The sequence below is a fragment of the Podarcis muralis genome, chromosome 2 (assembly GCF_964188315.1).
Source record: "Podarcis muralis chromosome 2, rPodMur119.hap1.1, whole genome shotgun sequence".
Taxonomy (NCBI): Eukaryota; Metazoa; Chordata; class Lepidosauria; order Squamata; family Lacertidae; genus Podarcis; species Podarcis muralis.
In genome coordinates this window covers 29,062,553-29,090,002 of record NC_135656.1, presented here as the reverse complement: position 1 = coordinate 29,090,002, position 27,450 = coordinate 29,062,553, and the positions used below count along the sequence as shown (strand labels likewise).

Here is a 27,450-nt window from a genome sequence, read left to right as displayed (position 1 = left end):
CTTTTGTTGGGTACGCCTGTTTACTCTGACCTTTGGAAGCGGAGTATGAATTTTTAGTTGTCTTCCCCATGAATTTTGCTATGAGTTGTATCTGTGTTGCGGTTTTACTTTATAGACTATTTTAGTTACTGTAACCTGTGCTTGGGACCAAAGGATGAGTAAAGAATTGGAAAATAAATAAATAATAGAAAGTAGAGCACTCCAATTCTTAGGCAAAGGCTTTCATCTAGTTTAGTTAATAATGACTGACTTGTTGGTGCAGACTTGATCCATTGGCTTCATCGGGAATTCTAAGGCTATAATTAGGGCAGTTGAATCCCGTTGACTTCAGTGTCTACTTAGCAGCCTATCTGTATGCAAATGTAATTGTGGCACGAGCTTTTGTAGGCAGGATCCTGCTTCATCAACCGTATCTTACCAAGTTGACTCTTTAAAACCAATGCCTTAATTCAAACAGCCGAGTCTTTAAGAGGTCACAGGATTCTTCCATCCAACACAGAATAACACAATTAAGAACCACTTTTAATCATACAATAGGCAGCAAAAAAACCCAAACAAACAAAAACCAAAGAACAACAACACCAGGTTTTCTTCCACATTTACATTTCACAGGGAACTGCAGCCAATCCCACCTGCATGCTGAGTGTATCTGTATGACACACAGATTCTTCCAAATACCTGTCCGTCACATTCAGATTGTACGTTTTTAAGTGAACACTGAAAAAATCTTAAGGGCAAGACCAGAGTTATGTGAAGTGGTATTTTCTCATGGACGGTGCTTTGTTTTTTTTTACCTTCTGCTCGGCAATTTGCCCAAAAGTTAGTAGATTTGTAGGCGCTGTCGTGTTCCTAATATGCCTGGTTTCCTGCCCTGCCTGCTTCAGCTGGCCCTAGGCAGGTGTGGAAAATCTCCTACGTGTTTCGGCCAATGTCATTTGTTCAAACCATACGAGAGTTTGGTCAGCCATGTACATTATTTCTCTTATGTATTTGTGCTGCTAGCTTTTGTGTCCCGTAGTGCAGGCAGGCTACTTTCATCCCTCCCACCCCCAGGGACTTGAGCTAGCAAGCAGAACTTAATTGCTTCTTGCTTTTTTATAGTTGCTAACACCTGAACCTCGATAAAGCCCTAGGGGAAAGCTTTCCCTGAAAGCCTTTCCCCCCTTTTAGATGGCCTGAGGATCCCTTTGGCAACTTCACTTACTGACCCTGCCTGCTTGTTTAAGTGCAGCAGCAATTCAGTAACATTCCTGGGATTTCCCCACCACCAACCACCTTAAATAAAAAGAATAACTATCTCATGAGTCAGCTTTGTGAGCGTTGCATCACTTGAGCGAGACTTAAGGGAAATGTTCTCAAACCAACTGCAGCACATTCTGTACAACAGGAGTGCCAGCTTGGCCCTGCGACCGTGGGTGCCCAGGGCATGCATGGCCCTGGCACCAAAATTTGTGGGTGCCCGGCCCCTTCAGAGGGGGAATTTTGTGGGTGCTCAGGCACCCAGGGAGTTGGCACCTATGCTGTACAACATGGAACTACTTTGCACACGCCTTGCACACGCTTTGGACTAATCTGCAGTCTCCAGTGGCTTCTCAAGGAGAAAACGAGGTACTGGGAGTCTTTAGCCTGCTTTTGAAATCCAGTGCTACTCAGTAAAGAACCAAACTCCACACATTCTCAAGGGTTGCACTCCCTTCTCTTATTACTATTTCACGGGTTTCAAGGCTGTGTCCTAAGCATTCACAAGAAGCTGAAGGAATGAAGCCCTGGTCGGAATCATGCCCTGGCAATCTTTCTGCTAAAATGGAAGCTTATGTTAAGAAGAACCCCACCAACCCCTTGATATGCATTTAATTAACTTGAGGTTGACCCTGAAAAGTTGTTAAAAGGAGATCAAAATGTTACCTAAAGAACGCTGACAGAATTTGAAGTGTAGTGGTTTTCAACAGGGAGTCATGGCCCATAGCTGATTTTGCAGCACTGTATAAAATACTTTGAAATATAGCCCAAGTGTTACACACCATGGAATGAATGAAAAGCAGCTCCATAGTGGCCCTGTTGGTTTGGGTTAACAGAAAAGTGTTACATACACCCACCCACACCACAAAAAAACATATTTGTAAGGGTAGGATTTGTGTGCCCAATATATAATGGGCTGGTTCACATCACATATAATGGTAAACTGGTTTTTAGCGTACCACAATTGAGCAGCATTCTAGTACAGTGGTGCCTCGCAAGACGAAATTAATTCGTTCCGCAAGTTTTTTCTTCTTGCAAGTTTTTCGTCTTGCGAAGCACGGTTTCCCATAGGAATGCATTGAAAATCAATCAATGCGTTCCTATGGAAACCGCCTTCAGACCAGGTCCAGGGACAGTCTGTCCCCTTACCTCTTCTGAAGGCTGGGGGGGGGGGGACAAGGGCTTTTCTTCCCACCCCCAGCATTTTAAAAAACCCCGGGACAGCGGAGACTTCTCCGCTGTCCCGGGGCGATTTAAAAGCCCCCGGGAAGGCAGGCAGGGGGGAACAAAGAGTTTTGCCCCCTGCCGGCCTTCAGAAGAGGTCCTGGACCTCTTCTGAAGGCCGGCGGGGGGCGAAAGTCTTTGCTCCCCCCCGCCTGTCTTCAAAAGCCGTCCGGGATAGCGGAGAAACGAAGGCTGGCGGCGGGAGGAGGTCTGAGGACAGTGGGGAAGACGCGCTGCGCTTCCCCGCTGTCCCGGAGATTTCCCTATGGGCTTTCGTCTTGTGAAGGAAGCCCATAGGGAAATTCGTTTTGCGAAGCGCCTCCAAAACGGAAAACCCTTTCGTCTAGCGGGTTTTCCGTCTTGCGAGGCGTTCGTCTTGCGGGGCACCACTGTACGTACTGCTGAATTGTTTCCATTTTGCTCTGCTCTGCTTGGAGATGGGAACAACAAACCATGAGTCTTGACACAGTGTTGCATGCAAACCAGCGCTTGTGGTTCGTTTCTCTCCAAACAAAGCATGAGCAGAACCCATGTGCGCAATGGGACTTCCCTCTCCACTCTCTGCACCCTGTGCTCTCCTGATATTAGCTATGGAGGATACAAATTCCAACTTTTAACCTTTAAAAATAATAATGGTTGGGGTGGTTTTTTATCCCACCCGTGATTTTAGTTCTCTGTGATTAGGTTATTTGATTATGGCTGAAGTTTACTCCCTATCTGGTTCTAGTTTGTGCTTTGCCTTTTTCTTCTTTTTTTTTAAGGGTTGTACTAAATGGCATTATAAGGATTTAATGGTTTAAATTGTTAGCATCCTGTTGTTTGGATGTTGCCGAGAGAACTATGGTGTGGGGAGACTTAAAACAAAATGTCCAAATAAACAATATAATAATAAATGCTGCTGAAAGCTATTCTGATAAGTGCAAATAGATATTATTATCTGATATGTCTTGCATTTTAAGAGAAATAAACTCGTTGAAGACTGAAACACAGAGTGCAAATTTTAAAGTAAATAAAAGGAAATTATGGTTGGTTTAGTAATGTTCTTGTTGCAGAGGCTGTGAATTTGGCATTGAGCATGCACTCAAGAAGAGTTTTCAGCAGTGCATAAATAGGGTGATACATTTGAGCATTTATTTATTAAATTTGTATCCAAGGCAGCATTTATGCTAATAAGAGTGTTGATAAGTACACAATGTCCCTATGTGCATCTGTTAAATGGGGGAGGGTATGTGTTAAACAATGTATATCTAATGAAGAGGAAGAATAAGAGTAACATGAAAGCAGGAAACATGGTTTACTTTATTATTTACGTAAAACTATATACGGCTAACTGAGAGCTGTGTGAGCTCTTCTTGTAGCAGTTAAAGATTACAGACCCTGAGATTTATTGAAGAACTTGCAATAACCTTGTAAAATTTATGTTTCCAGACCTGTTTAGTATAAAAAAAACCCAAACACCAATTACATTTTAAAAAGAGACTAATTATCTTGGCAACCTTTTAAAAAGACAAAGCATTTTAAGCCCGCGTAGCTACATCAGTGTTAGTTCATTTTAGTCTGAGTTAGATCTGTTGAACTTAGTGGAACTTACTTCTAAGTAGACATGTATACTACTGTTGTGCTGTTGCTCTCTTTCACATTTAGATTTTTGAATTTTATAAAGTGCTGCAACTAAAAGTAGATTTTTAAAAACGGAGGTTCTCAAACTTTATATCGCCAGGGCCTACTTAAGATGGCTGAAAACTACTGAGGCCCACCAGTTAAAAAATGGAGGCAGAGTTTGACATAACCAGTGGGCAGTTAATCACATTGCTTTCTGCTGATGTTCAACCCATCTTTGAAAATGGCTAAATTCTTTGCCACAGCATTGTTCCTCAGTCTAAGTCCAGAGACTTGCTCTGGAGTTACCATGGCAGCCTTCCCATTTTAGGCAGAATTTGCTGATCCAGCGCAGGGGTCAGCAAACTTTTTCAGCAAGGGGCTGGTCCACTGTCCCTCAGACCTTGTGGGGGACCGGACTATATATTTTTTTTTTGGGGGGGGAATGAACAAATTCCTGTGCCCCACAAATAACCCAGAGATGCATTTTAAATAAAAGGACACATTCTACTAATGTAAAAACACGCTGATTCCTGGACCATCCACGGGCTGGATTTATCACCAACACCATCATTTTAAATTTGTATACCGTCTTTCTATCTTACAATACTCAAGGCGGTTTCCAAGCTGAAGAAGCAAGAAATGTACATCTTATAACAATCTAATGCAATACAAAAATGTGATAATAAAACATAACTTTAAAATAGGCAACCTACATCAAAAAGTAACATTCAACAATCATTAGAATAGTATTAAATAATAATAACATATAAAAGTTAAACAGAAATCCACTCAACAGTTACAATAAATAATTTCTAAACTATAATCAATAAATCAACGGCAAGCCACAGTACATAAAATAATACAATACAAATTGAGAAGCAGAGACTACAGGGTGGGGCAAGGCAGGTGGAAGGAGGCCTTCCTTGCCTGATGGAGTCTCTTCCCTCCCCATGCGATTGGGCCGCATCCGGCCCCCGGGCTTTAGGTTGCCTACCCATGGTCCAGAGGCTCCTTAAGTGGGGGGCAGGGGGAGTCTTTTTCTTTTATATTTCCCCCTTCCCACTCCCATGTGCTTGTGAGAAACTATTTTTAGTCATCATCTGTGATTTCTTCTCCCCTTCTCCTTTCACACTCGATTTGTACCATATTCAGCCCCTACCAACTTCCAGGTTTGTTTTCTACCTCCTCTATGGTCTTCTTACCTTCACTTATTCCTCCTACAATATATTTCCTTTCTTACCTCCTCCTTTTCTGTTCCCAGTTTATTTACTATTCATAATTATAATAAATTCTAACCGTGTACCTCTCACTTCCTTCATCTCTTCAACATGTCCTCCAACCCTTTCCCTTTTATAGAAGGGAGACTTTTCTTGCCACCTGCCTGCTCCAAACTGCTCATCCCCCAGCCACCCTTAATCAGCATGCAGGTAGTTGCTGTTGGTCCAAACAAAAAGCAATGGCACACCTAGGAGGCACAGGGTGGGCTGTGGCACTAAGGCCCACTTGAAAGTAGCCCAACGCCCACTGGGTGGATCCTGGCATACTCTCTGAGAAATGCTGCTCCAAGACAAGAAAGTGGGTTAATACGGTATCCATTCTTGAGAACTAACTCTTGCAATCTTTGTTTCGTTTGCTTCGGTTTTTGATAAATGCATTCTATCTGCAGATCTCAACTCTGTAATCTTAAAGGTCATTCCATTTTCTCCCGCTCTCTTGTCTCTTGATCTGTATCCTTATGAAACGCAAGCAGTTTAATCCAGTAGCACTTGCTAGAACATGTAGTTTTGCGGTGTTAAACAAAATCTATGCAATGTGTTCTTGTGATTAAGTGGAACCCCCTTCTTATCTGATTAAAGTGACGTTTGCAATTGTGGAATGTCAACAAACGAGCTAAAACTCTTGAGCTGCATTTGAAAGTCAAGTGATAGCTGGCTACTTAGTAAGATTTTTGGAGGCTTGATAAGCTAGTACAGTGGTACCTCGGTTTTCGAACGTAATCAGTTCCGGAAGACGGTTCGAGTTCTGAAACGTTAAAAAACTGAAAACTCAACAGCCGACAGCTAGGCCTTAGGATCTTTTACTCAGTGGAAGCCACATGGTATGTTCAACTTCCGGGGCATGTTCGAAAACTTAAGCATTTACTTCCGGGTTTACAGTGTTCAAAAACCGAAATGTTTGTCAACGGAGACGTTCGAAAACTGAGTTACCACTGTATTGTCAAAGATGTGTCTTCTCCCAGAATAAAAATTCAGGTTTATACCAAGATAGTGGTCTATAATCAGAATAACCTTCTCTAATCTTGCAGATTAGCCTGGGAGAAATAATGCAAGATCTTGATGCAGAACCCATATTTAGGCTTTTGCATCTCTCCACCGTCCCACACCCCCAACCCCATAAGATTCTTGTGTTGTCCTATCCTGCTCTAAACACAATACCTGTTGCCCAAACTACCACTTTCTATGTTGCGTTCCACATTATTCATGTGTCAAAATTCCCTCCACTCTTTTAAGATCTGAAGTAGCTCATTAGAGTTTTATCTGAATTATTATACAATTAGGCTTCTTTCATTTCAGTGACAAAAATTGTTATGTGACACAAGCTGAAAATTTCACCTTGATGTGGTAGTGTGTGTCCAAGAAGCTCTTATTGGAGTTTTGAACATTTCAGTATTATGTCATATGGTCAAATCACTCCATAATGCTTGGAGGTTGTTTGGAGTGCAAAATTTGAAGCTCAGCTATAGAAGCTGGCTAGGGAGGGGTTGGACCCTTGGATTACAAAGGAATCAAAGGTGTGCTAAAGGAGGATAAGATTGCAGAGAAGCTGAATGAATTATTTGCATCTGTCTTCACAGTGGAAGATATAAGGCAGATCCCTGTGCCTGAATTAACTTTTGCAGGAAGGAAGTCTGAGGGACTGAAGGAAATAATGGTGACAAGAGACTAAGTTCTAGGCCTAACAGGCAAAATAAAAACTGACAAATTGCCAGGTCCAGGTGGCATCCATCTAAGAGTTCTCAAAGGAGTCAAATATGAAATTGTTGATCTTCTGACCAAAATAAGTTAGCTTGTTCCTAAGACCAGCCTCCATACCTAAGAGCTAGAAGGTAGCCAATGTAATACCAGGTTGTTTTTTTACATAAAAAAAGGGATCCAAGGGTTGGGGTTCCTGGAGATCGCAGACTGGTTAAGTTAACGTCTGTCTTCAGAAAACTGGTGATGTATTGTTAAAGGTAAAATAACCAAGCATACAGAAGAACAAGCTTTTGCTAAAGCAGAGCCAGCATGGCTTTTGCAAAGCTAAGTCTTGTTTCACTAAGTTATTGGTGTTCTTTGATTCTGCCAGATTTTGGTGACAACACTAGCATTTAGATGGTGCAACAGGACTTGACAGCAGTTTATAGCTGGGAATTCCGTATTTAGCAAGTACATTCAAATAAATGAAACATTTTCTGTTGTGTTATCCCTGAAGCAACAATGGAGGTAAAAACGTACATGGCAATAATATACATGTGTTTCGATTTCTAGGTGTGACTTTTGCAGCAAAAGGATACTTTGATGCTCTGGTTAAAATGGGAGAATTGGCCAGCGAAAGCCAAGGATCTAAGGAACTAGGTAAGTCAAGTACCACACTCACTGCTGCCATGTGGCTCTCAAAGGTTTAGCCAACTGTCAACGCTGCCCTTGGGCTGAAAAAAGGTAGCCACTTTGGTTAAAAGCTTGAGATGATGTTTGCTAAAAAGGGAAGGATGAACTCACAGCACCTCTTTGTCTTCTCTAGGGAAAGAGCAGCCCTCATTATTCATAAGGGGTGAGAGGAGTTCTAAAACATCCTCCGGTGTTGCCTGTGTATTGCTCAACGTGAGCTGTTACACCCCTTTCTCAAACATGCAGGTTTTGTCTTCTTAGGTTACACTCTCCTGTGTTTATTGTTGGAATATGGATTCCGTAAATTATGCTTAAGTGACAGGATGGATGTTTATTTGCACATGAGATGCAAAATACCCTAATTCATTTCCATCTGTTTGAAGTGCATCCTGTTCAAGGCACTAGATATAAGACATTGGCATTTTAGAGTCAGAGGGGTTTTCCATAAGCCTGAGATCCAAATCAGGACCATGATCATTGCAGGAAAAATATAAATGTGTCTGCAAAGTCAACCAAATTTTTGGCTCCACCAGCCAATCACGCTTGACATGACTTTAAATAAAACGCCTTTATTTCACTGAGGCCCTTCTCTAAGGAAGCAGTTTGGAACCAGGTTAACTGAAGCACCTCTTGCACCTGCATGAACTGGCCTTCCTTTGAGATCAATGCCAGAGGTCCTGCTTGCTGGTCCACATTTCTTAAGATCAGTTAGACTGGTGAGCAATTTGGACAACATGCCAGTTAAGCATCTTTAATCATGGTTTGGTGTAGCGTTTGAGTTGAGCTAGTGTGAGCAATCCCCAGTATTTCATAAATGTGTTTACTTTGCCTGAAATATCATAATTGCAGGTGCAGGAATATTTTCTCTCTCTGCAATAAACATTGTTTTATTGGTCTCATGCTAGTGAGTAGATCAAAAATAAAAATCCACTTTATGAAAAACAACAACATGGCAGTACTAGTTGTGGGCTAATATTGGGAGTCTTATGCAGTTTAATTTACGGTCTCTTGCAAAATTTTAAAACTGCTCGTGCAAGCCTTATGATAATACTCTAGTGCTATTAGACATACATAATCTCTCCACAACTTGGTTCATAAGCACTCCTCTTTCTTGGAAAAGGAAATGGGGTATTAATTGCCCCCCTAAACGATTTCCTTCATGCTTACCTAACCTAAAGATAGATGAAAGTAGTAGGCTATCCTTTAACAAGACACATGTTTGCTTGTAGAGAAGTTTTAGCTTTCACTGCTGCAGAGTTAATCACAGAACTTACGCTAACGCCCTAACTTTGGTGGAACATTTTCCCCTTGAGGTTCAGCTCTCATTAACATCGGCTGTCATTTGGCACCAGCTGTAGACCTTCCTCTTCTGTCCAGCCTGTGGGTGAAGAGATCTTTGGCTTAGGCTAGGCAATTATAGTTATTATTCTGATGAGAGTATTTGATGACTTGTTGTATTGTGCTTTTATGTTTGTATATATGTAAAATACTGTCATCCGCCCTGAGGTCTTTTGACAAACAGTGGTATATACATTATTTTTAAAAATAGCCAAAGTGCCCCCCCTCCATTGCTTAAGGAATGACAACTCTGTCAGTTCCTGGGAACTGCAGAGTCACCTGTGAATAATAAACACTTAGGTTTTATTTCTGGGGAAGTGGCGCTTCTGATGGGCTGCCACAATAACACCTCTATGTTCCTTGCAATGTATAGATGTGGGGAAAATCTGTTTTTGGTTCTCTGTGAGTGTTACTTTTGATACATAGGTGGGACTCAGACAAATGCTAATAAAACACAGGGCCTGAATAGCCTGCTACCTGTGCATACTACACGGAGGTGTTTTTTTGGAAATGCAAGCATGTATCAGGACATGGCAGTTTCACACAAGCCCTGAAAAGTCAGACATCTTGCTAGATGTTTTGCTGTTCCAAGTAAATTCTTGTCAGCGTAATGAGAGTTTGTTTGGGTTTCTCTGCAGCCTTTCTAATCCCCATCAAGCAACCACCCACGTTTTAATTCCTTCCTTTTTGCTCCGTTTCCAAATTCCCCCTCCCCAATCAGTCTTAAGTAAATGTGCACAGCCTGCATGATTTGTACTGTAAAAGTAACAACACAGCCTTCTGGCTCCAATAAACTCTGGTTTGCTGAGTATTTGGGGAATCATCCTGAAGTTAGGACTCTAAAAGTCTTTCCAAAACCTTAGCTAATCTGATATTCATACAATGTGCTCTATTTTGCCCCAAGTCAACAGCTCACTTGGGTTCAATCGCAGCCATGTGCACATAGACGGCATCCCCTGCACAGAGCAACAGAGCCAATGTTGTTGTCATCTTGCCCTGAAGGAGCCCTTTATCTACTTAAATACACCCAGTAGAGAAAAATGCCAGTTCTGTGTCCTTTTGCGCTTGCCTTTTTATATGGAGTAAAGAATCTAACTGTGTTGCTCTTTTCTGCCTTGAAGAAATCTGAGAGATAATGCATGGCTTGCCATTAGTTGCAGATCCTTGAAGGAACAGCGGATTTTACATTTTGCTCCGAGGCATAGCTGTAGAATTTGGGATGCTAGCTAGCTAGCTGCAGATTATTATTATTATTATTTGCATGGTTCTGAAGTGCTGTGCTTGCTTAGGTTTGCATTCCTTCCAGCATACTTAAACATGTCAGACATTGTGCATGCTGAACTATTCTTTGGTTGTCGTTTTTTTGAGATTTTATTTAATATGGCTGCAATCCTTTGCCCACTTTGGAAGTAAGGATGCAGCAAAACCCCTGTATAACCTCGTTGCATATGAAAGACTGTGAATGTGTACCAGTCTTGTTTAATATATTAAGCCTTGAGATTGGTAAGTGAAATACATTAGGGCCACAGTGACTATAGAAATCCCTACAGAAAGCCTACTTTCTGTTCAAGTGATTAGTCCTACTCATGTTGCTGCAAGTCAAGAGAGTAACATATCAAGCTTGTGAATTGATGGACTCAAGACACCCAACTTATTCAGCAATCCCTGAGAGAAGCAGCTTTGGGGTCACATCTCCTCTGTCAACATGTATATTCTTCACTGCCCACTATTTTTGAAGTTCCCTGCATTTCTTCCGAAAATTTGAAGTGCAATTCCTGTATTTAGAAAAATGTTGAGAAGAAATCCACATAGCTTCAGTAACTTAACCACTTTGTAGATTGTTTGTTTCCTGTTGCAGAACTTGTGGAACCCATCCTATCCAAATTAAAGAAAATAAAATGTTCATTCCTGCCATGGTTCAGCATTGTGGGTGAAATCCAAATGTGAAAGACTTTACAACTATCTACTACCATGGATGCAAACCACCACCACCCCATCAAGGGTGGGACTATAGTAGATTGAGGTTGTATTCACACATGATACTAAACCATTGTGTAGAATTATGAGGACAACCTGCAGCAAATTTAGGATTTGATTTCTCCTGTCCTTCCTCTGGCATGTTGTGAGGATGAGTGTTTGGAAGTTTTCGTTTCAATTTAAGATTTACGGCAGCTGCTTGTAATATCAGAAGCTGAACATTCTGGTTAATCTTAACTATGGTTTGTTGAAACAAGGCGACTTCAAAGCCTAGTTAATTAACCAGAGTTCAAGATTAATCAAGGTTTAAGGATTTGGATGTAATACCAAACTGTGGTTAATCTAAAACAGAAGCATTGGAGGAACAGAAATGGGGAAAACTCATGAATCCAAGGCTCACCTTGGTCTTCGCCTTATAGCAATTGATCAAGGCCACTCTTTTCTGCTTTGTGTTATGGGCCCTCTTTGGCTGGATAAGGATCTTGCTCACCACCAGGGAAATGATCCGTGTTGCATTTGGCTCTGTGGTAGCTCCATGTGACACAAGCATAGTTCGGGGTTGATCACTTGGTGGCAATCAAGTCCAGCTGGGGCTAGTGGCCTCACCTTGGATGTCTCCAGGACACTCACTGTTTTGCCTTAGTAGAGAAGAACGTGTTCACGAGGTAGAGGTTGTGAAGAGCACAGTTCAAGCAGCTTTTGTCCATTCTTGTTCATGCTGCCAATACCAAAGTGGCCTGTGCAGTTGTCCTATGTGTGATGATCGTCCCCAGCTCTGGTACTGAAATCTCCGGTGGGAGGAATTGTTCGCAGGCTGGGACTCTCCTGACAGCTTGGTCTAGTTCTGCGTAGAACTGGTCTTTGATATGTATGTACAGTATTGTGTTCCTATAATAACTCACTTCTTCCTAGTTTCATCTTGGTTTCAAATGCATATGATTCCTTGCATTCCTTGTCAGTTATATCTATTTTTTGGGAGGGGGCAAGAGACTATAATTCTGTGAAATTTGACAACTACTAAACTGTTCTTCTACAGAATACTTGCAACTGGGAAGAATGGGAGGGTGGCTTTTACTGAGCTGTAAATGGGGTAAGCTTGGCTACAGATGCAGTTATTTTTAGTTACTTAAGATAATGACCTGATTACAAAACATGTCCTTTTAAAATTCCTTAGAGAAATCGGCCCATTGTCTCTTTCCTTTCGTCAAAGTCATGAACTTCAGTTGCTATGCTGCAACTCTTAATGTTGATGTTGTTGTCGTTACACAGGTTTGCTTGTTAGGGAGGACAGCAGATGGGTGGAAATGTTATAATGCCCACAAGTGAGTACCTGTGCTACAGTGTCGATACTAAATGCCTTGACAAATTCCTGGGAACTGAGTCACTTCGCTTAGGTGGAGCGTCAGAATTCTTTCCCTCTTGGTAGTCTCACTTAGCATATTCTGCATCCTGCCACTACTATTACTGAGACAGGACAGGGGTGTGTGTTGATGTGGGGGCAGTGCAAACTACATCTTCAAAGGGAAATCTGGTATTTTCTTAGTTTCAACTTTCACTCCCGCTCCCCACCTTCTGTCTAGGTAAATATATCTGCACCTGTAAGCCAACCTTGCTCCATTTATAGCTCAGTAAAAGCTCCCTCTCTATTCTTCTTCTTGGCTACTGCAGGGACATGGAGATTTATTCAGAATAGACTTCCACTTTCCCTTCTGGCCTGGAGGTGACTTTCACTTCCTTTACAATTTTCCAAGCAGATCCTAGAAATTGAAGAAATTGAGATGTATGAAGAAAGCAATTGACAGTGACTCTGTGGGGGTTTTGTTGGGGTTGGGGGTTGGGGAGTGGGGAACACTTAGGGCTCATCCAGACTTCTGCTTGTCCTGCAGCTTTCACCCGGGAAAACCCACTCTTTAGCGCTGAATTGAACCCAAACGTCAATTGGTTTTTCTGACAATTGATGTTTGCCCTGATGCAGTGGTAAAGAGTGTCCCTCACCCCCTTGGGAAAGTGTTGGAGCAAACAGGAAACTGCTTGGACTCATGACTTGGAGGAGATGATTTGTTTAATACTGCTGATATCATATGAAGAGAGAAAATGGCTGGATTTAAGTTGGACAAAATGGTATCCTCAGTGGAGGAAGTGGGGCAAAGAAGAGGACAAATGCCCATGGATGGTTCCATCTCCCCCCCCCCCCCATTTTTTTTTATTTTTATGAATAGCTAAGTTAAGAGAAGAAGAAAACTAAGATAAGATTTGGTGGACGAACCTACTGGCAGAAGTGTCAAAACAAAATAAAACGAGCAGAGCTCCAAGCAAAACAAAACAAAGTTGTACTTGGCTGAGATCTGGGAGCATGATCTGGGACCAGTTGGGTCCTCCAGGTAACTAGCTTCAGCACCATCACAGAGGGCCAGCTGTGCGTGTCATGGCCATCCATAAAAATTCCGCTTTCATTGCTAGGAAACCAGTCTGCGATAGGTATATCAGAACTGTCCAGACTGCACCTCCCTCCAAGTCAGTTTTTGCATTTTCAGCCTTAAATGTGTGGCAGCTGCTTGTTAGTGCTGTGGATGGCAATACTAAAAGTTGCTGAAGCCTACATGTTCAGGAAGCTTTGCTATGGTTTCCTACTCTAAAGGTTCCTTTGGGGAAGAAACATTTGAAGGCAGCTCTCTCAGATGTGAAATTTAATGCAAAGGTTCACTGCCAAACTCTCTTTTCTGGCAGTACTCCTGTCTCTTTTCACAGTTGTGACACAGGCAAATTTAACAGGTAAAAGCCCTTTTCTGGCATCCTGATGCTACAGCTAAAATATTATCGGTTGAATTCCTTGAATTTTAAAAATACAAACAGATTGGGTAGCTGGTGGAAGTTGGCTGGTCTACATATTTAGTGTCTAAGAAGTATCTTGGGTGAGTGGGAGGGAGGGTGTACAGTCCCTACATTTCTGAGCAGGCTGCAGGTAGAGGGGAAACTCAAAAATAATTTCAACATAAAAGGATTAGCTGAATTCTGGTGGGTTTCGATTTTATCTAGAAGAATGCTGACATTCATTTGGAAAGGAGTTAATATGAAATGTCAGCATGCATTTGCTTCTGGCAAACATTCAGCATAAAAGTTACGGCATATTAAGCTCGCTGCAGAAACTTCCCGCATGCTCCTTTTTTACCTAGGTAGGTCCAGGTTGAATCAAGGGTGTAAAAACCCTCCTGAACCCCTCAAACTTAGAAAGATCAGGAGATGTGAAACTGTTGTGCGACTATTTTAGCAGTAGTTGTGCAAATATTTCACCTATCCTTTTTTTGTGATAGATGCTGCACGGCAGCTTGTGTAGAGAGAGCAGCTCCTTCTGAGCATGGAAAAACTTACATGGTGCCTGTCATTGCCTTTGACCCAGATTGGAAACCCTTTTGTAAGTGCTTCTTTTGAATCCTCCTCCGGGGGGATTAATAAATCTCTTAATTGGATTTGTACTTGTCTCAGGTATCTGCTTTCTGTGGCAGCAGGAGCAGTGTGGTGATAAACACGGTGAATGCGTAAAGGTCATTTGTCTGAGTAAGGGAGTTAATATGACAACAGATGTATAACAGACTAGGGACATGTGCTTATTTGAGCGGACTAATGTCGATTACAGTGACCTGTGTTACGCTGTTCAGAAATTGCCGAACAGATAAATTTGCATTCCCAACTCAGAATTACACACAAGGGAAGCCAGGTCTTGGGGAAAACTGCTTATCTTCTTGTTCAAAAGGTAGCTAACATTAGAAAGGTTTCAGGAGCTGAAAGGCTGCAGCTGGCTAGCAATTTTCTACATGTGTAACTTGCAATCGATTCCAGCGACTGTGGTGAATGCCATGATAGAGAGCCGGGAAGTCACATCGCGTTATATTACGTGGCTTTGAAATTCTTTGTTCCGGAGGTGGAAAGACAGGCAAGAGACGCTTATCAAAGATCTGGTTCACACATACAAACCCATAAGTTTAGGTTCCCTATACAGTCCCTCCCATAGGCAAAACCCCTCTGTGAACCTGCCTGTCTATTTGATGCTGGAAAGATGAAACAGTCTACCCTAAGACCTCTGTTAAAGGAAGTGGGAGGAGACAATGGTTAAGTGTTGGAAAGTTTTGATGAGACGGTATAATCAACCAGCATTTTGTATATCCCAGTAAAATACCACAGGATTCTCGGAGGAGAGAGCGTTGCAGAAAAATGTCTTTTATAGCAGTGCACTCAGGTAGGGCTAGATTGCCAGCCGCTGTGTGATGTGCCATCTGCTGCTGCCAGGACGTGTGCAGGCATTAATCTGAATTAGATCTGGATTAAAGGCCCCATGCGGAGTCCATCATTGGAAACACGTACCGTATTTTTCCGTGTATAAGACTCCCCCTATTTTGGGGGACTTGAAATTAAGAAAGTGGGGGTGGAGATTGCCAAGAGTTGTTGAGTTTTTTTTGGTGGGGGTTGCCTAAAATCGCTCACCCACCTGATCAACGCTGACAGTACCACGTGCTACCAAAGCCACCAATTGCCTGCTCACTGCCAGCAGCTGCCAATCGCCCGCCCAGTTGCCACAGCGCCAGCCTATCGACATCAGCCCTTGCCACAGCAACCAATCACACACCCTATTGTCGCTGACAATCTCCTGCTCGCTGCAGCAACCAATCCCCAGTCTACTCTCTGCACTCTCCGTATATGAGACAACCCCAAACTTTATACAATGGTACCTCAGGTTACAGACGCTTCAGGTTACAGACTCTGCAAAGCCAGAAATATTTTTTTATATATATATAAATTTTTATTGATTTTCCAACACAGAATAAAAACAAAACAATACACAATACATACACAAACAAACAAACAAACAAACAAACAAATAAACATGTATAATTTCATAACCTCTTTTTCATGAATCTTACTTTCCTGACTTCCCCATGCCTCCCCTTTCCTGCATCCCTATTTTATAATTTCTTCAGCAACCCCTCACTTCAATTAACTAATTACTTATTTCCTTCCCCCCCCTTCTTCTCTTACTTAAAAATTACAGCTGAAATTCTATATTTTTCTTTTCCCTTGACATTTTAGCACTCATTAATTTTGCAACAGTTCTTAAGATAAACTTTAAATTTCTTCCAGTCTTCTTCCACCGTCTCTTTTCCTTGGTCACGGATTCTGCCGGTCATCTCCGCCAATCCCATGTAGTCAATCACCTTCGTCTGCCATTCTTCCAGCGTGGGTAGTTCTTGTGTCTTCCAATACTTTGCCAAGAGAATCCTTGCTGCTGTGGTAGCATACATAAAAAACGTCCTATCCTTCCTTGACACCAATTGGCCGACCATGCCCAGGAGAAAAGCCTCTGGTTTCTTACGAAAGGTACATTTAAGGACCTTCTTAATTTCATTATAGATCATCTGCTAAGCCAGAAATAGTACCTTGGGTTAAGAACTTTGCTTCAGGATGAGAACAGAAATCACACGGTGGTGGAGGCCCCATTAGCTAAAGTGGTACATCGCGGCGGCAGCGGGAGGCCCCATTAGCTAAAGTGGTACCTCAGGTTAAGAACAGTTTCAGGTTAAGAACAGACCTCCAGAACGAATTAAGTTCTTAACCTGAGGTACCACTGTATATAATTTTTTAAAAAATAAACGTCTTATACACAGAAAAATACGGTACTCTTAATAGAGAAGGAATGCCCTTGCCACAAAACTAACTTCAAGCTGCGTTCTGGGACAACTTCCCCGACCCCCTTTTAGCTTGTCACTATAGGGACATATGACTCTTCCCTCTTATTGCATCATATCAAAGTAAACATTTATATGCACAAGTGAAAACAGTGGCTTCCATACAAAGCTATGCATTTGCAAACTAGTGTACAATCAACACGTACCCCACACTTAATAGTTCCTGATCGAAAAGCAATAAAGATTGTCATTTTTTCAGTGTGTGTAATCAGAGGTTTCTGTTTCGGTTGAGGGTCTTGGTTGAGCTAGTCTCTCCTCTTTGTTGTATCACCTGCACAATGCTGGCAGGGAAACAAACAAGAAGGTGAGGAAAGAGAAATTGAAGAATCCTGAAGTAACTTGAGATCTGGAATACTGAAGATGCAGCGCTTTCACCTGGCTCAGAAGGTAGCTGGCAATTCTGTGTTTTAAGAATCTGCGTGACTCCTAGATGGGTAGCTACAGCTTCTCCCATCCAATAGTTCGGAAGGAAGCCAAGGAATAGCTGTGGTTCTGGGAAAACACAACAGGTGAAGAAGCTTTGTGTTTTTTTAAGAAACTTGGTTCCTGACACTGAAGACTTAATTGGCAGGTTCTGAGAATATTTGCTCTGAGTTGTTTGGATTCAGCAAAACTGCTTTTGTTGAATGCATCAACTGCTTTTTTAATTTAAAGCACACCAGGCTCCTACTTACCTGCATTTCAAAATGCTGCTATGATTCATTTATAACTGCTTGGAATTGTAAAAATGAAAAGTGGCCTAGAAATATTTTAAAATTAAATTAAACAAGGTGATTACTGCTAGAGATGACCTGCAAAACAGAAGTAGTTGTTTTAGTAAAATTTATCTAGACAGCTTAGGTTTGAAGCAAATAGTATTGATCACATCTTGGAAGGGGTTAGTCATGGAAACTTCTCTTTAGATTGAATGTTCCCTGCCTTTTCTTCTTGTTATGAAACTAGCTGTACATGGGTGGCGCTATACAAATAATAACTCATGGATTAGTTCTAAGGAGTGCCTGGGATCTGGTGTCAAGTGTTGACAAACCACCTGGAAACAGTGACTGAGACACTATCAAAATATGCATGCGAGTGGGAAATCGCCCTGAGAATTCAACAATAGCTGGGCACTGCCAGCCGTAGAATCCTTGAGCTCTTTTTATAATAACCGTTGTTTTGAAGACAAACTCTAAAAGTTAAATTTCTCAACTGCAGACAAGGCCTCTGTTTCTGTTTAGTTAAAAGTCCTACGGATTGAAAGTACGGTTGAAAAGGTGACACCCAGCCTTCTGTCAACAAATGTATTGTTCCTGAATAGGTTTTGAATGTGTATGATAGAGATTGTTCTGTCAACAGGTTAAGCTTGCAGGTAGGGTGTTTCTGCTAAGGGGGCAGATCCTGGGAACTAGAGATGGGAGCTGAAAGGATTCTCAGAACCAGATTATGTGCTTGTCTCTCTTTCTCCCTTCTCCCTCCACCCCCACTTCTGACCCTTTCAATGGCTATTCCTGCTTTTTTGGCACAGCAGACTTCTGCTGGCTGGCTGCCACTAAACCTCTATGCTATCCTGTACCTGTTAATTAGTTCTTTACCCTCGAAAGAATCACTGCCTTTCCCCTGTGTTAAGTTGCCTGGGTAATTGGGCATTAGAGACCTGCTGATACAAGCAATCCTTTCAACATCTTTTTTGGAGAACAGTACCTTCGTAGAATCAAAGAGATGCTCCTTGATGTATAGATCTTCTTAAACATGCAGTTGGTAAAAAATGGAGTCTATTAACCTCTCATTTTAAATGTATGCACTTTTCCTTGATATTTCTTCAAATGCATTTGAGAAAGCTTTGATCTAGCCCACAGCTGCTTTTCAAATTTTAGAGGATGAGCTTGTTAAATGTTGCTTGAAACTTGTTTATTTTGAATTTGTCCTCATATAAGTCTCCTAGGCTATATATTCAGCTGCTGGGGCCCCCTATTGTCTGGTCCATTGATAAGATATGGTAAGTTGGAAGATAAACAAGGCCTTTTCAGTGGTGGCGCTTCTCTCTTTAGAATTCACTCACACAGGAAATACACGTGGTCACATTTTTTTGGGGGGGGATTCTTAAAACATTTTTATTTCAGTCCACATTTTATTCACCACTGTTATAAATTAATTGCTACTGTTAAGTTTTAAAGCAATGGGATGTGGTTTAATCTTTTGCGCACTGGAGCAAAATGTTTGTCATGGTTGAGTGTTAGCATAATAACTCCAGCAAATTCGTGATTTCAGGTGGAAGCAAGCAATTTCCAGAATCTGGAAGTGAGCTTTTAGCTGACAGGTAGATAACCTGGGGGCTGCCTGTGGCACCTGACCTAATTTTATGTGGCCAAAGAAGTGTCCTGAAACCGTCTCACTTTTCTATCCCATCACATTCCCTTCCTGTTCATTTCCTCCTTAGTTATGTCCATGGACAGCCATATTTAGATGTTTGTGGCATAGCAACCAATGCTTATGCAGTAAACCATTTTGTTCTGTACTAGAGAGGGAGCAGCTTTCCATTTGATTGGAGGCTGGGTGTTCTTTATGGGGAACTGCAAACAATTGCTGCTGAGGAAAAGTCCTGCTGAGACCCACTTTCATTTTTCTAGATTCGAGTTCTAGCCTTAAGGATGCTACCCTTGAGGCGGCAGAAGAACGTCAACAAGGGAATTGTTCTGCTGCACACACACCCAAATACACTACAGCAGGGATGTCCAACAGGTCGATCACGATCCCCTGGGTCCCTTTACTTAGGTTGGTAAAATTGAATCCTGCCCTGCCCCTTTGCCTCGCCCTCCACTGTTGCATGATCTGCAGAATGGAAGACTGAAACTTACTCAGTGATTTACCCCCAGCAATTTGTTGGTGAGTGGTTGTTACTCCTTCCCCACTAAAACCCTTAAAAAAAAACCTTTGACCTGAACCCCCCTGTAAGTAGATCGCAGTCTCTTGGGAGTTGGCCACTCCTGCACTACAGGAACACTACCATTTGTGTTAAGTATCCACCACTGTGTGGTTACAAAATGATGTTTCTGTCATCTTCTGTTTGTCTTGTCCACAGCAGCAGTTTTTCATGCAGTTTTGCTGTTGGTGACTGCACGCTCAGCTGTCACGCTCTTTTTCTTCACTTGTTGGATTTCTCATGCAGAATCATAGATTTTGTTAAAAGAGGTGCAGGAATGTGTGACCAGACAGAGAGCGAGCATATCTTTTGCACATTTCAGGGGAAAAACCATGTGGTACCTGTGAGCTTCCACAATATATGAAACTGCCCTTAGCATGCATAGGTGGATAAGCATAGTTTGTAGTTTTGCTGATCAAAACATCTATTGCGGCATTGCAGTAGTGTTATATTTGTGTGTGCTGCTTTTGTTTTCCTGAACCTTTAGATCTGACTAGCCTCATGAATATTGAAAACTTTTCCAAAACTTTTTATACTGCTTGTTGAAAATATAATTGATCTTCATGCAGAAGTCCAATAATTACAATATTTAAGTCAATTTGCCTTCGTTTATTTTTTAAAAAATGCATTAAAATGTCAAAAGCTCTAAAGTATTACTGATTTGCTTTAAAGAGGCTCTTCAGCTCTATAAATTAGGACATGATTGCATCCGATTGCACGTGAACTGAAATCCAAGTTGGGAATATGCCTTTGGGACGATTTTAAAGTATCCTGGAAAATAAGATTCGTTTGCAATATTTATATCCTGCCCTTCACTCAAGGTTTCAGGGTAGGTCATAACACAATGCAATATACAATAAGTAATACTAAATGCTTATCTCCAATAACCTTTTATTTGTAACCTGCCCACCTTTGATTTGTGCCTATTTGCTCCTGCCCATCCATACAAATTGTGTCTGGATAAAGACACTTCTTCTAAAGATCGAAGTTGACTTCTCATATGTGCATTTATGTGAAAGGGATGTTACATGTATGTATCTAAACTAGGCTTCCTCAAAGTTGGCCCTCCAGATGTTTTGAGATTACAATTCCCATCATCCCTGGCCACTGGTCCAGCTAGCTAGGGATCATGGGAGTTGTAGGCCAAAAACATCTGGAGGGCCGGGTTTGAGGAAGCCTGGTCTAAACCTACATGCGTGTCCGGCACTAATGTGTATTCATACACATTCATAAGCTAAGAGGTTTAGGATTTTTTGCTAGAGTTATAACATGCATTCATTATGAATATATGTTTAACCCCATAACCTTATGCCCACAAAAAGAATAAAGAAAGCTTTATTTATTATATGAAATGGAAATGACGGAATACATAAATGCTGATTCAGGCAGCAAGAATACAATTTAAGCAAGTGGCAAATCCTGCAAAACATACACGCCTTGATCTAAAGAGTGAAAGAAGCCCCAGCTATTCTCTTAAGCCTACATAAAAGTGAGTGTGGCAGTTTTGCTGCAGAACTCACACTGATAGCAAGTTAAGAAATGGAGACGGTGGGGGAGGGTATATACCTGTCCTTAAAGCAAAGTTGGTGTGAGTTCATTGAGAGTGCTGAGTAAATTTCTTTGTTGGAGTTTGGAAAAAGCTAACTAGCTACAGTGGTACCTCAGGTTACATACGCTTCAGGTTGCAGAGTCAGCTAACCCAGAAATAATACCTCGGGTTAAGAACTTTGCTTCAGGATGAGAACAGAAATTGTGCTCCGGTGGTGCGGCTGCAGCAGGAGGCCCCATTAACTAAAGTGATGCTTCAGGTTAAGAACAGTTTCAGGTTAAGAACGGACCTCTGGAACGAATTAAGTACGTAACCAGAGGTACCACTGTATTGAACTTTTAGGGGGTCTGTACTAATTTTAGCCAATTCATTCTAATGGAGAAGAGAAGGTGCTTTGAGAGAGTACTTCTGAGAAGTTCCATAGTTTTCGCACTGTTTATTTTATCCCAGTTTCCTGCCTACCTCCCATTCCATTCATTTTGCTTAATAAAAGGTTGAAAGCAGGTGATTCCAGTGAGCAGTGCCTAAAAACTGTCTATCCTTGTCTGCCTCAAGTCTCCAAGTGATCCCACCATTATTTCGATGGCATTCATTCAGAAGCTAAGTAGATTTTAAGGGTAGCTAGATTTACATGGGCTGACCTTTATGCAAGGTATTAGAAGCTCAGGATGTTCCCTGAATGACTTTCAGGACACGTGGGCTGGCTCCAGTGTTTAGCAAGTTCGTGTCATATTTAAGTTATTTAAGTTATGTCAACCTTTTCTCATGCATCTACAGTAATAAACCACAGAAGAAGTTGAGAATGACACACACCTGTTCACAGGGAGAGAAGGGGATGTTCTGTGCTGGTACATATAGCAAGGGATGGTAGCAGAGCCAGCCCAAGGCGTTCTACTACCTGAAGGTAGCAACAAGATGGCACTTCTCACTTTTCGATGTACAGAGGCCAACTGGGCTGGCAGTATAATATTTTAATACTGGCAACAAGAGAGGGTTGTCCACCACACAGAGAAGATCCAAGCTACTCTGAAAGCTTTGTGGTCCTTTCGAGAAGAAACAGCAATGGAATTAAAGGAGTTGTTTGACTTTTTGTACAGCAAGGAGGCATCTACCATGGCCAAACTAGATGGAGAGAAAGATACCGTAAGCCCATAAGCTTCCCGGAGAACAAGTTGCTGGATGAAGCCAAGAAAATTGTACTAAGTTTTGGAGCCAGCGGACAGATTGCAGCATGGTTGGGGAACCTATAACTCTCCAAACGTTATTGAATTCCAACTTCCAGCATCACTTCCCATTGGTCATGCTGGCTAGGACTGATGGGAGCTGGGACCTAGAAAGATCTGGGGGAATCACAGGTTCTACATCCCTGGATTGAAGGCCTTGTTTTTGTAGACTGCATTTGCCCGAGACCTGTGGAGCTGCTTAGCATTAAACCCTTGTAAATTTGCCTCCCTTGCATATAGGAAAGTGAGTCCACAGCATTCTCTCTCACACTCTACATCTTCATGGTGGAAAGCACAATCTATTTTGCACATGTGCGATATAATTATTTTGAGCACTTTAGCAATGGCAACAACTAGAAAAACAGACAGGATTTTCCACTTCCTTTTGCCGATATAGGCTTGAAAAGATTCTTTGGTCAAAATGTACATCGAAAAATCTTTTTACCAGACTAGAGATAGACACTTGTCTCTGAAAACTCCTTTTAAAAAGAGAGGGGGAGAGAGAGAGAAATACTGTACTGGGTTTCATCCTATGAAGTTGTTAGTACAGTTACTACTTCTCCCTTTATCCATGTCCCCCCTGCACCCAGCTCCCCAAATCTGCTATGGAGGGTTGAGGGAAGCCTCACAACATTTCTTTTTGGCGAGGCGAAGAGGGAAGAGGAAGGCCTGTCGCAGAGGTCTTTCTGTTAACAGGTTGACTTTGTTGGAAACAACCCACATTTTTATTTATTTACTTACTTTTTACATTTCTGGACAGCTGGGCTTGGAAATAGTTTTATTAGCTCCAAACGCCCTGTTCCCAAGTAGCAAGGTATGTAAACTATCACTGGAACTCAGAAAATTTTCTGTAGAAGCTAATCTTCTGACATGGTAAACCAATGATGGTGACATGTGTTAGTTACATTTAAGAATCTGACTCTGTTTACTAGCTCGAAAAGGATCTACCTTCAGTACTGACCACCATTTCTACATTAGCGGTCTTGACTAGTACGGACTTGTAGGCACCTGTTTTGGGTTGTAAATCTTTTCTTTTTTAAATCCAATTATGTAATAGTTCTTTATTGTAATTTCTCATTGTGAACCACCTTGAGATATATTTGCATGAAGGGCAGTATAAAAATACCATTAATTAAATAAAATATTTATCAGTGCCAAGAACATCTAGAACAGGATTTCTGTGGGCTGAACAGGAACTTTCCCAATCACTGGTCCTCTTCTGAGATAAAATGGAAACACTCTGAAGCAGGGACATATGTTGTTTCTTTACTGATTTTGTAAAGGTCCAACTAACTTAATGTTTTAATGGACACAGATAAGAGCTGTTCTCCATACTAACTGTCCGTATTCACACAAATCATCAATGGGTGCAATTATGCTTCAGAAAGCAGAGTCTGGATAATTGCTGCAGGACATAATTTCACATGAAAGCTACCATTCTCAAGATTTGTCTGCAAAACTTCTAGTCTTCAAGCGATCTTAAAACTGGCTTTTTGCTTTGTATACAAATTAAGCCAGTATTGCTTTGTTATTTTGAAAAGGGAAAGTTGCTGGACATTTTTTTTCTGCGGAGTATGCAGCAAAATTTCCTAAGTTATATTGCTGTTCTCCTGACAACAAGAACCAGTCACTTCCCATTTATTTAGCATCTCAACCAGAAAGCAATTTCCTGTAGGTTTTGTGGCTTTAACCTTTTTGCCCAGACCTTCCTTTCATGCATGAAACCATACACTGCGTGTAGACACGGTATGCTTAATTGCAGTGGGTGACAGCCAGAGTTAAGGATGGCTTTGATATGTTCAAGCTCATACTAAGCAGATAACATGACTTACAACTTCATTTTGTTTCCCTCATATGCCGTCCTGTAACCACAGTGTGCGAGTCAAAGCCCAGGAAGAAAAATTACAGGCTGCAAATTAGGAAACTATTGCTTTAGATAAGCTTTTTCAAAGGGTCAATATTGTTACAAAACTTGGGTGCTGCGCCACCCCCCGCCAAGCGGTAACAAGATTCCAGAGGGTTCCAGGAGATCACCCAGGGTCTTTGTGAAGTTTTGCATAGTTTTGCATAGCTGAGGAATTCTTCTGCAGCTTGTATTTCTCATATCCCAAATACAGTACCTCTGGTTACATACTTAATTAGTTCCAGAGATCTGTTCTTAACCTGAAACCGTTCTTAACCTGAGGTACCACTTTAGCTAATGGGGCCTGCCCCGCCACCGCCGCCGTGTGATTTCTGTTCTCATCCTGAGGTAAAGTTCTTAACCCAAGATACTACTTCCGGGTTAGCGGAGTCTGTAACCCAAAGTGTTTGTAACCCGAGGTGTTTGTAACCCGAGGTACCACTGTAGTCAAAATCTTACCATCTATTAATTTCTAGGCTTTAGCGGCAGGTGTGTATGTCGCCCTCCAACCTATAACATCTTAGTGAGATTTTGTGACAACTTGAATGTTCGGAAGAAGTCCTTTTTACAGGCTTGGTGACATTCTCAAAGGATGGGGCAGTTATTCAGATGATAGAAGGCTGTCTTGCAGCAAGGTGGAATGAGAATGCATGAACCTGCATTGAGTCCAAGATAATTGGTTCATCTAACCTAGGTACTATCCATGCCCAAAGGCCTTGACTTTCTAGGGACACTGTTGGAGGTTCTGGGAAGCGAACCACCTCCATTCAAAGCATGCACTCTGCCTCCGAGCACATCCTCGACTTTGCCAAGGTTTTTCCTGTTTTAAGACCTACATACTTAAACGCTTCAAAGCGGAGAGCAATTCTACAAGCTGAAGCTGCTTCTGGCCAAAGGAGGCTACAGAATCTCAGCAGCTGGAAAACTTCAGAGGAGGCTAGGCAAAAATTATTTGTGAGGAATGCTTTAGGTATGCATAGTGCTCTCTGCCTTAAGGCAATGACTGTCACAAAATGTTTCTCAGAGTTCCCTTCATCCTGATAAATGCGAGGGAAGACAGACTAGATTAAGTTGCCTTCGTAATCCCCGTGTTTGCATCAATATTTGGGCGCCGTGTTGAAAGGTTGGGATAGTGTCTTTTATTGTAGTTGGTACTCTGGTGATAATCTGAGCACAGGGAGGTTTTGTGTGCAGTGTGCAGGTGTTGTTACAATGACTGTATAGTTCTCTTCCCAACTTGTTCAAGCTACTCTGTATTTTAATCCTATTTTGTGGTTTCATACATTCACAGGGGCATGGGGAAAGGCTACCTCCAGGGTTGCTTTTCTGTAGGTAATAGGACAGGCTCTTTTTTCACAGCAGCTGATTCACTGGCATGTATTGCTAAGTCGCTTTGAGTTGCCATGTCAAAAAAAGCGGCTAATAAATGTAATAACAGTACAGTAGTTGCCTCTTTTTTCAGTGAGAGGTTTGTGTGCTTGCTGCTTCTCCCTCCACACCCTTAAGAGACGGGTATGCTTTTTGTGTGTATTGCACTGAATGAGAAGTGAGGAGCCTCCAGCCCTATTTGGCACACCCACCTGCCTTACACTTAACATTGTACTGTAATAATAATAATAATAATAATAATAATAATAATAATAATTAATTTATTATTTATACCCCGCCCATCTGGCTGGGTTTCCCCAGCCATCTGGGCGGCTTCCAACTGAATATTAAAAACAGTACAGCATCAGACATTAAAAACTTCCCTAAAGAGGGCTGCCTTCAGTTGTCTTTTAAAAGTAAAATAGTTGTTTATTGCTTTGACATCTGCTGGGAGGGCGTTCCACAGGGCAGGCGCCACTACCGAGAAGGCCCTCTACCTGGTTCCCTGTAACCTTACACCATCGACCGCCTCTTGTCTATTTACTTGGTTCTCTTGCAGTCTGGGAAGGCTCCCTCACAGAGGGAAGCATTCACCACCCCGCAGAGCCCATCGCTGTATATGACAACATGTGTGGAGTAGGTAAAAATGCAGCTTCCTGCTGAAAGTGGGGCTTGCAGGCAGCTGGAATCAGTTGGTGCTTGGTGCTTGCAAAACCTGGTACCTTTGCACAGGCTGCCATGATCATTGGTGCTTGCATAGGCACAGTGCTTTGCAGGTGCTGGCATTTGGCTGACGGTCTATGACTTGTCAAGAGTTTCCTGCAGGAGGGTACGGGGCAGGTAAGGATCTGGCCACCTGGATGCAGTTCCCAACCCCTGCGCTAGATTATTGTCCTTGTAAATCTTGCCTGCCAAGGGTCTTATGGCACAATTGCATTTAATTACATTTCTACTCCTGCCTTTTCCCCAGGGAGCTCAAGGCAGCATATAAACACCCCACCCCTTCACATTTTATATCCTCTCAACAGTTTTGTGAGGCAAGAGAGGCTGAGAGTAACTGGTCCAAGGTCACCAGTGGAAACCATTATTATTTGTTTGTGGGCTTGATCTTAGTCAGGCATAAGCAAACTCGGCCCTCCAGATGTTTTGAGACTACAATTCCCATTATCCCTGACCACTGGTCCTGTTAGCTAGGGATGATGGGAGTTGTAGTCCCAAAACATCTGGAGGGCCGAGTTTGCCTATGCCTGATCTTAGTGGTTTCTTGCGGAAAACTACCGGTAAGCTGTGGCCCTGGTTTGGACCTTCAAAATTGTCTGACGTGTTTATCCACCTTGTGCCACAAGGGGCGAGCAAAGTGGGAATGGTGGATCTGTATGTATGAGTGTATTTCTTGTGCTCAGTAAATCACTATGTGGCTTATGACATATGCACACGTGACCGGCATGTGGCTCCACGTGCTTGGGCACCATGTTCTACTAGATGTAGGAAGCTGCGTGGCCAAAGGGGAATTTTAATAGGCTGGAATAAAAGGGAGAAGGAGACACAAGTCTGGTGAAGCCATTCCCTGCAGCAGTGGAATAATCCTCCCTTCCCTAGACTTGTCATGATTGACTACCTTTATAATTGACTTCCTCACTTGGCAGAAAGTGGAGGAGTATACCTCTTTAAAGCAGAAAAGGAAGAGACATATAAGGCAGCTTTCAAAGACCCCCTTGGCTTCACTGCACTCCCACAATTCTC

General features: G+C 42.1%; 1 protein-coding gene across 5 annotated transcripts in view; it reads left to right on the top strand.

Moving 5' to 3' along the window:
- BAIAP2 (BAR/IMD domain containing adaptor protein 2) overlaps window positions 1–27,450 on the top strand; it is a 134,346-nt gene that overhangs the window by 37,402 nt on the left and 69,494 nt on the right. For all 5 annotated transcript variants that reach the window (XM_077924082.1, XM_028714668.2, XM_028714691.2 and 2 more), the window contains exon 3: window positions 7,593–7,679. In XM_077924082.1, coding sequence (XP_077780208.1) covers window positions 7,593–7,679 — 87 coding nt within the window. The remainder of the gene's footprint in view (window positions 1–7,592; window positions 7,680–27,450) is intronic.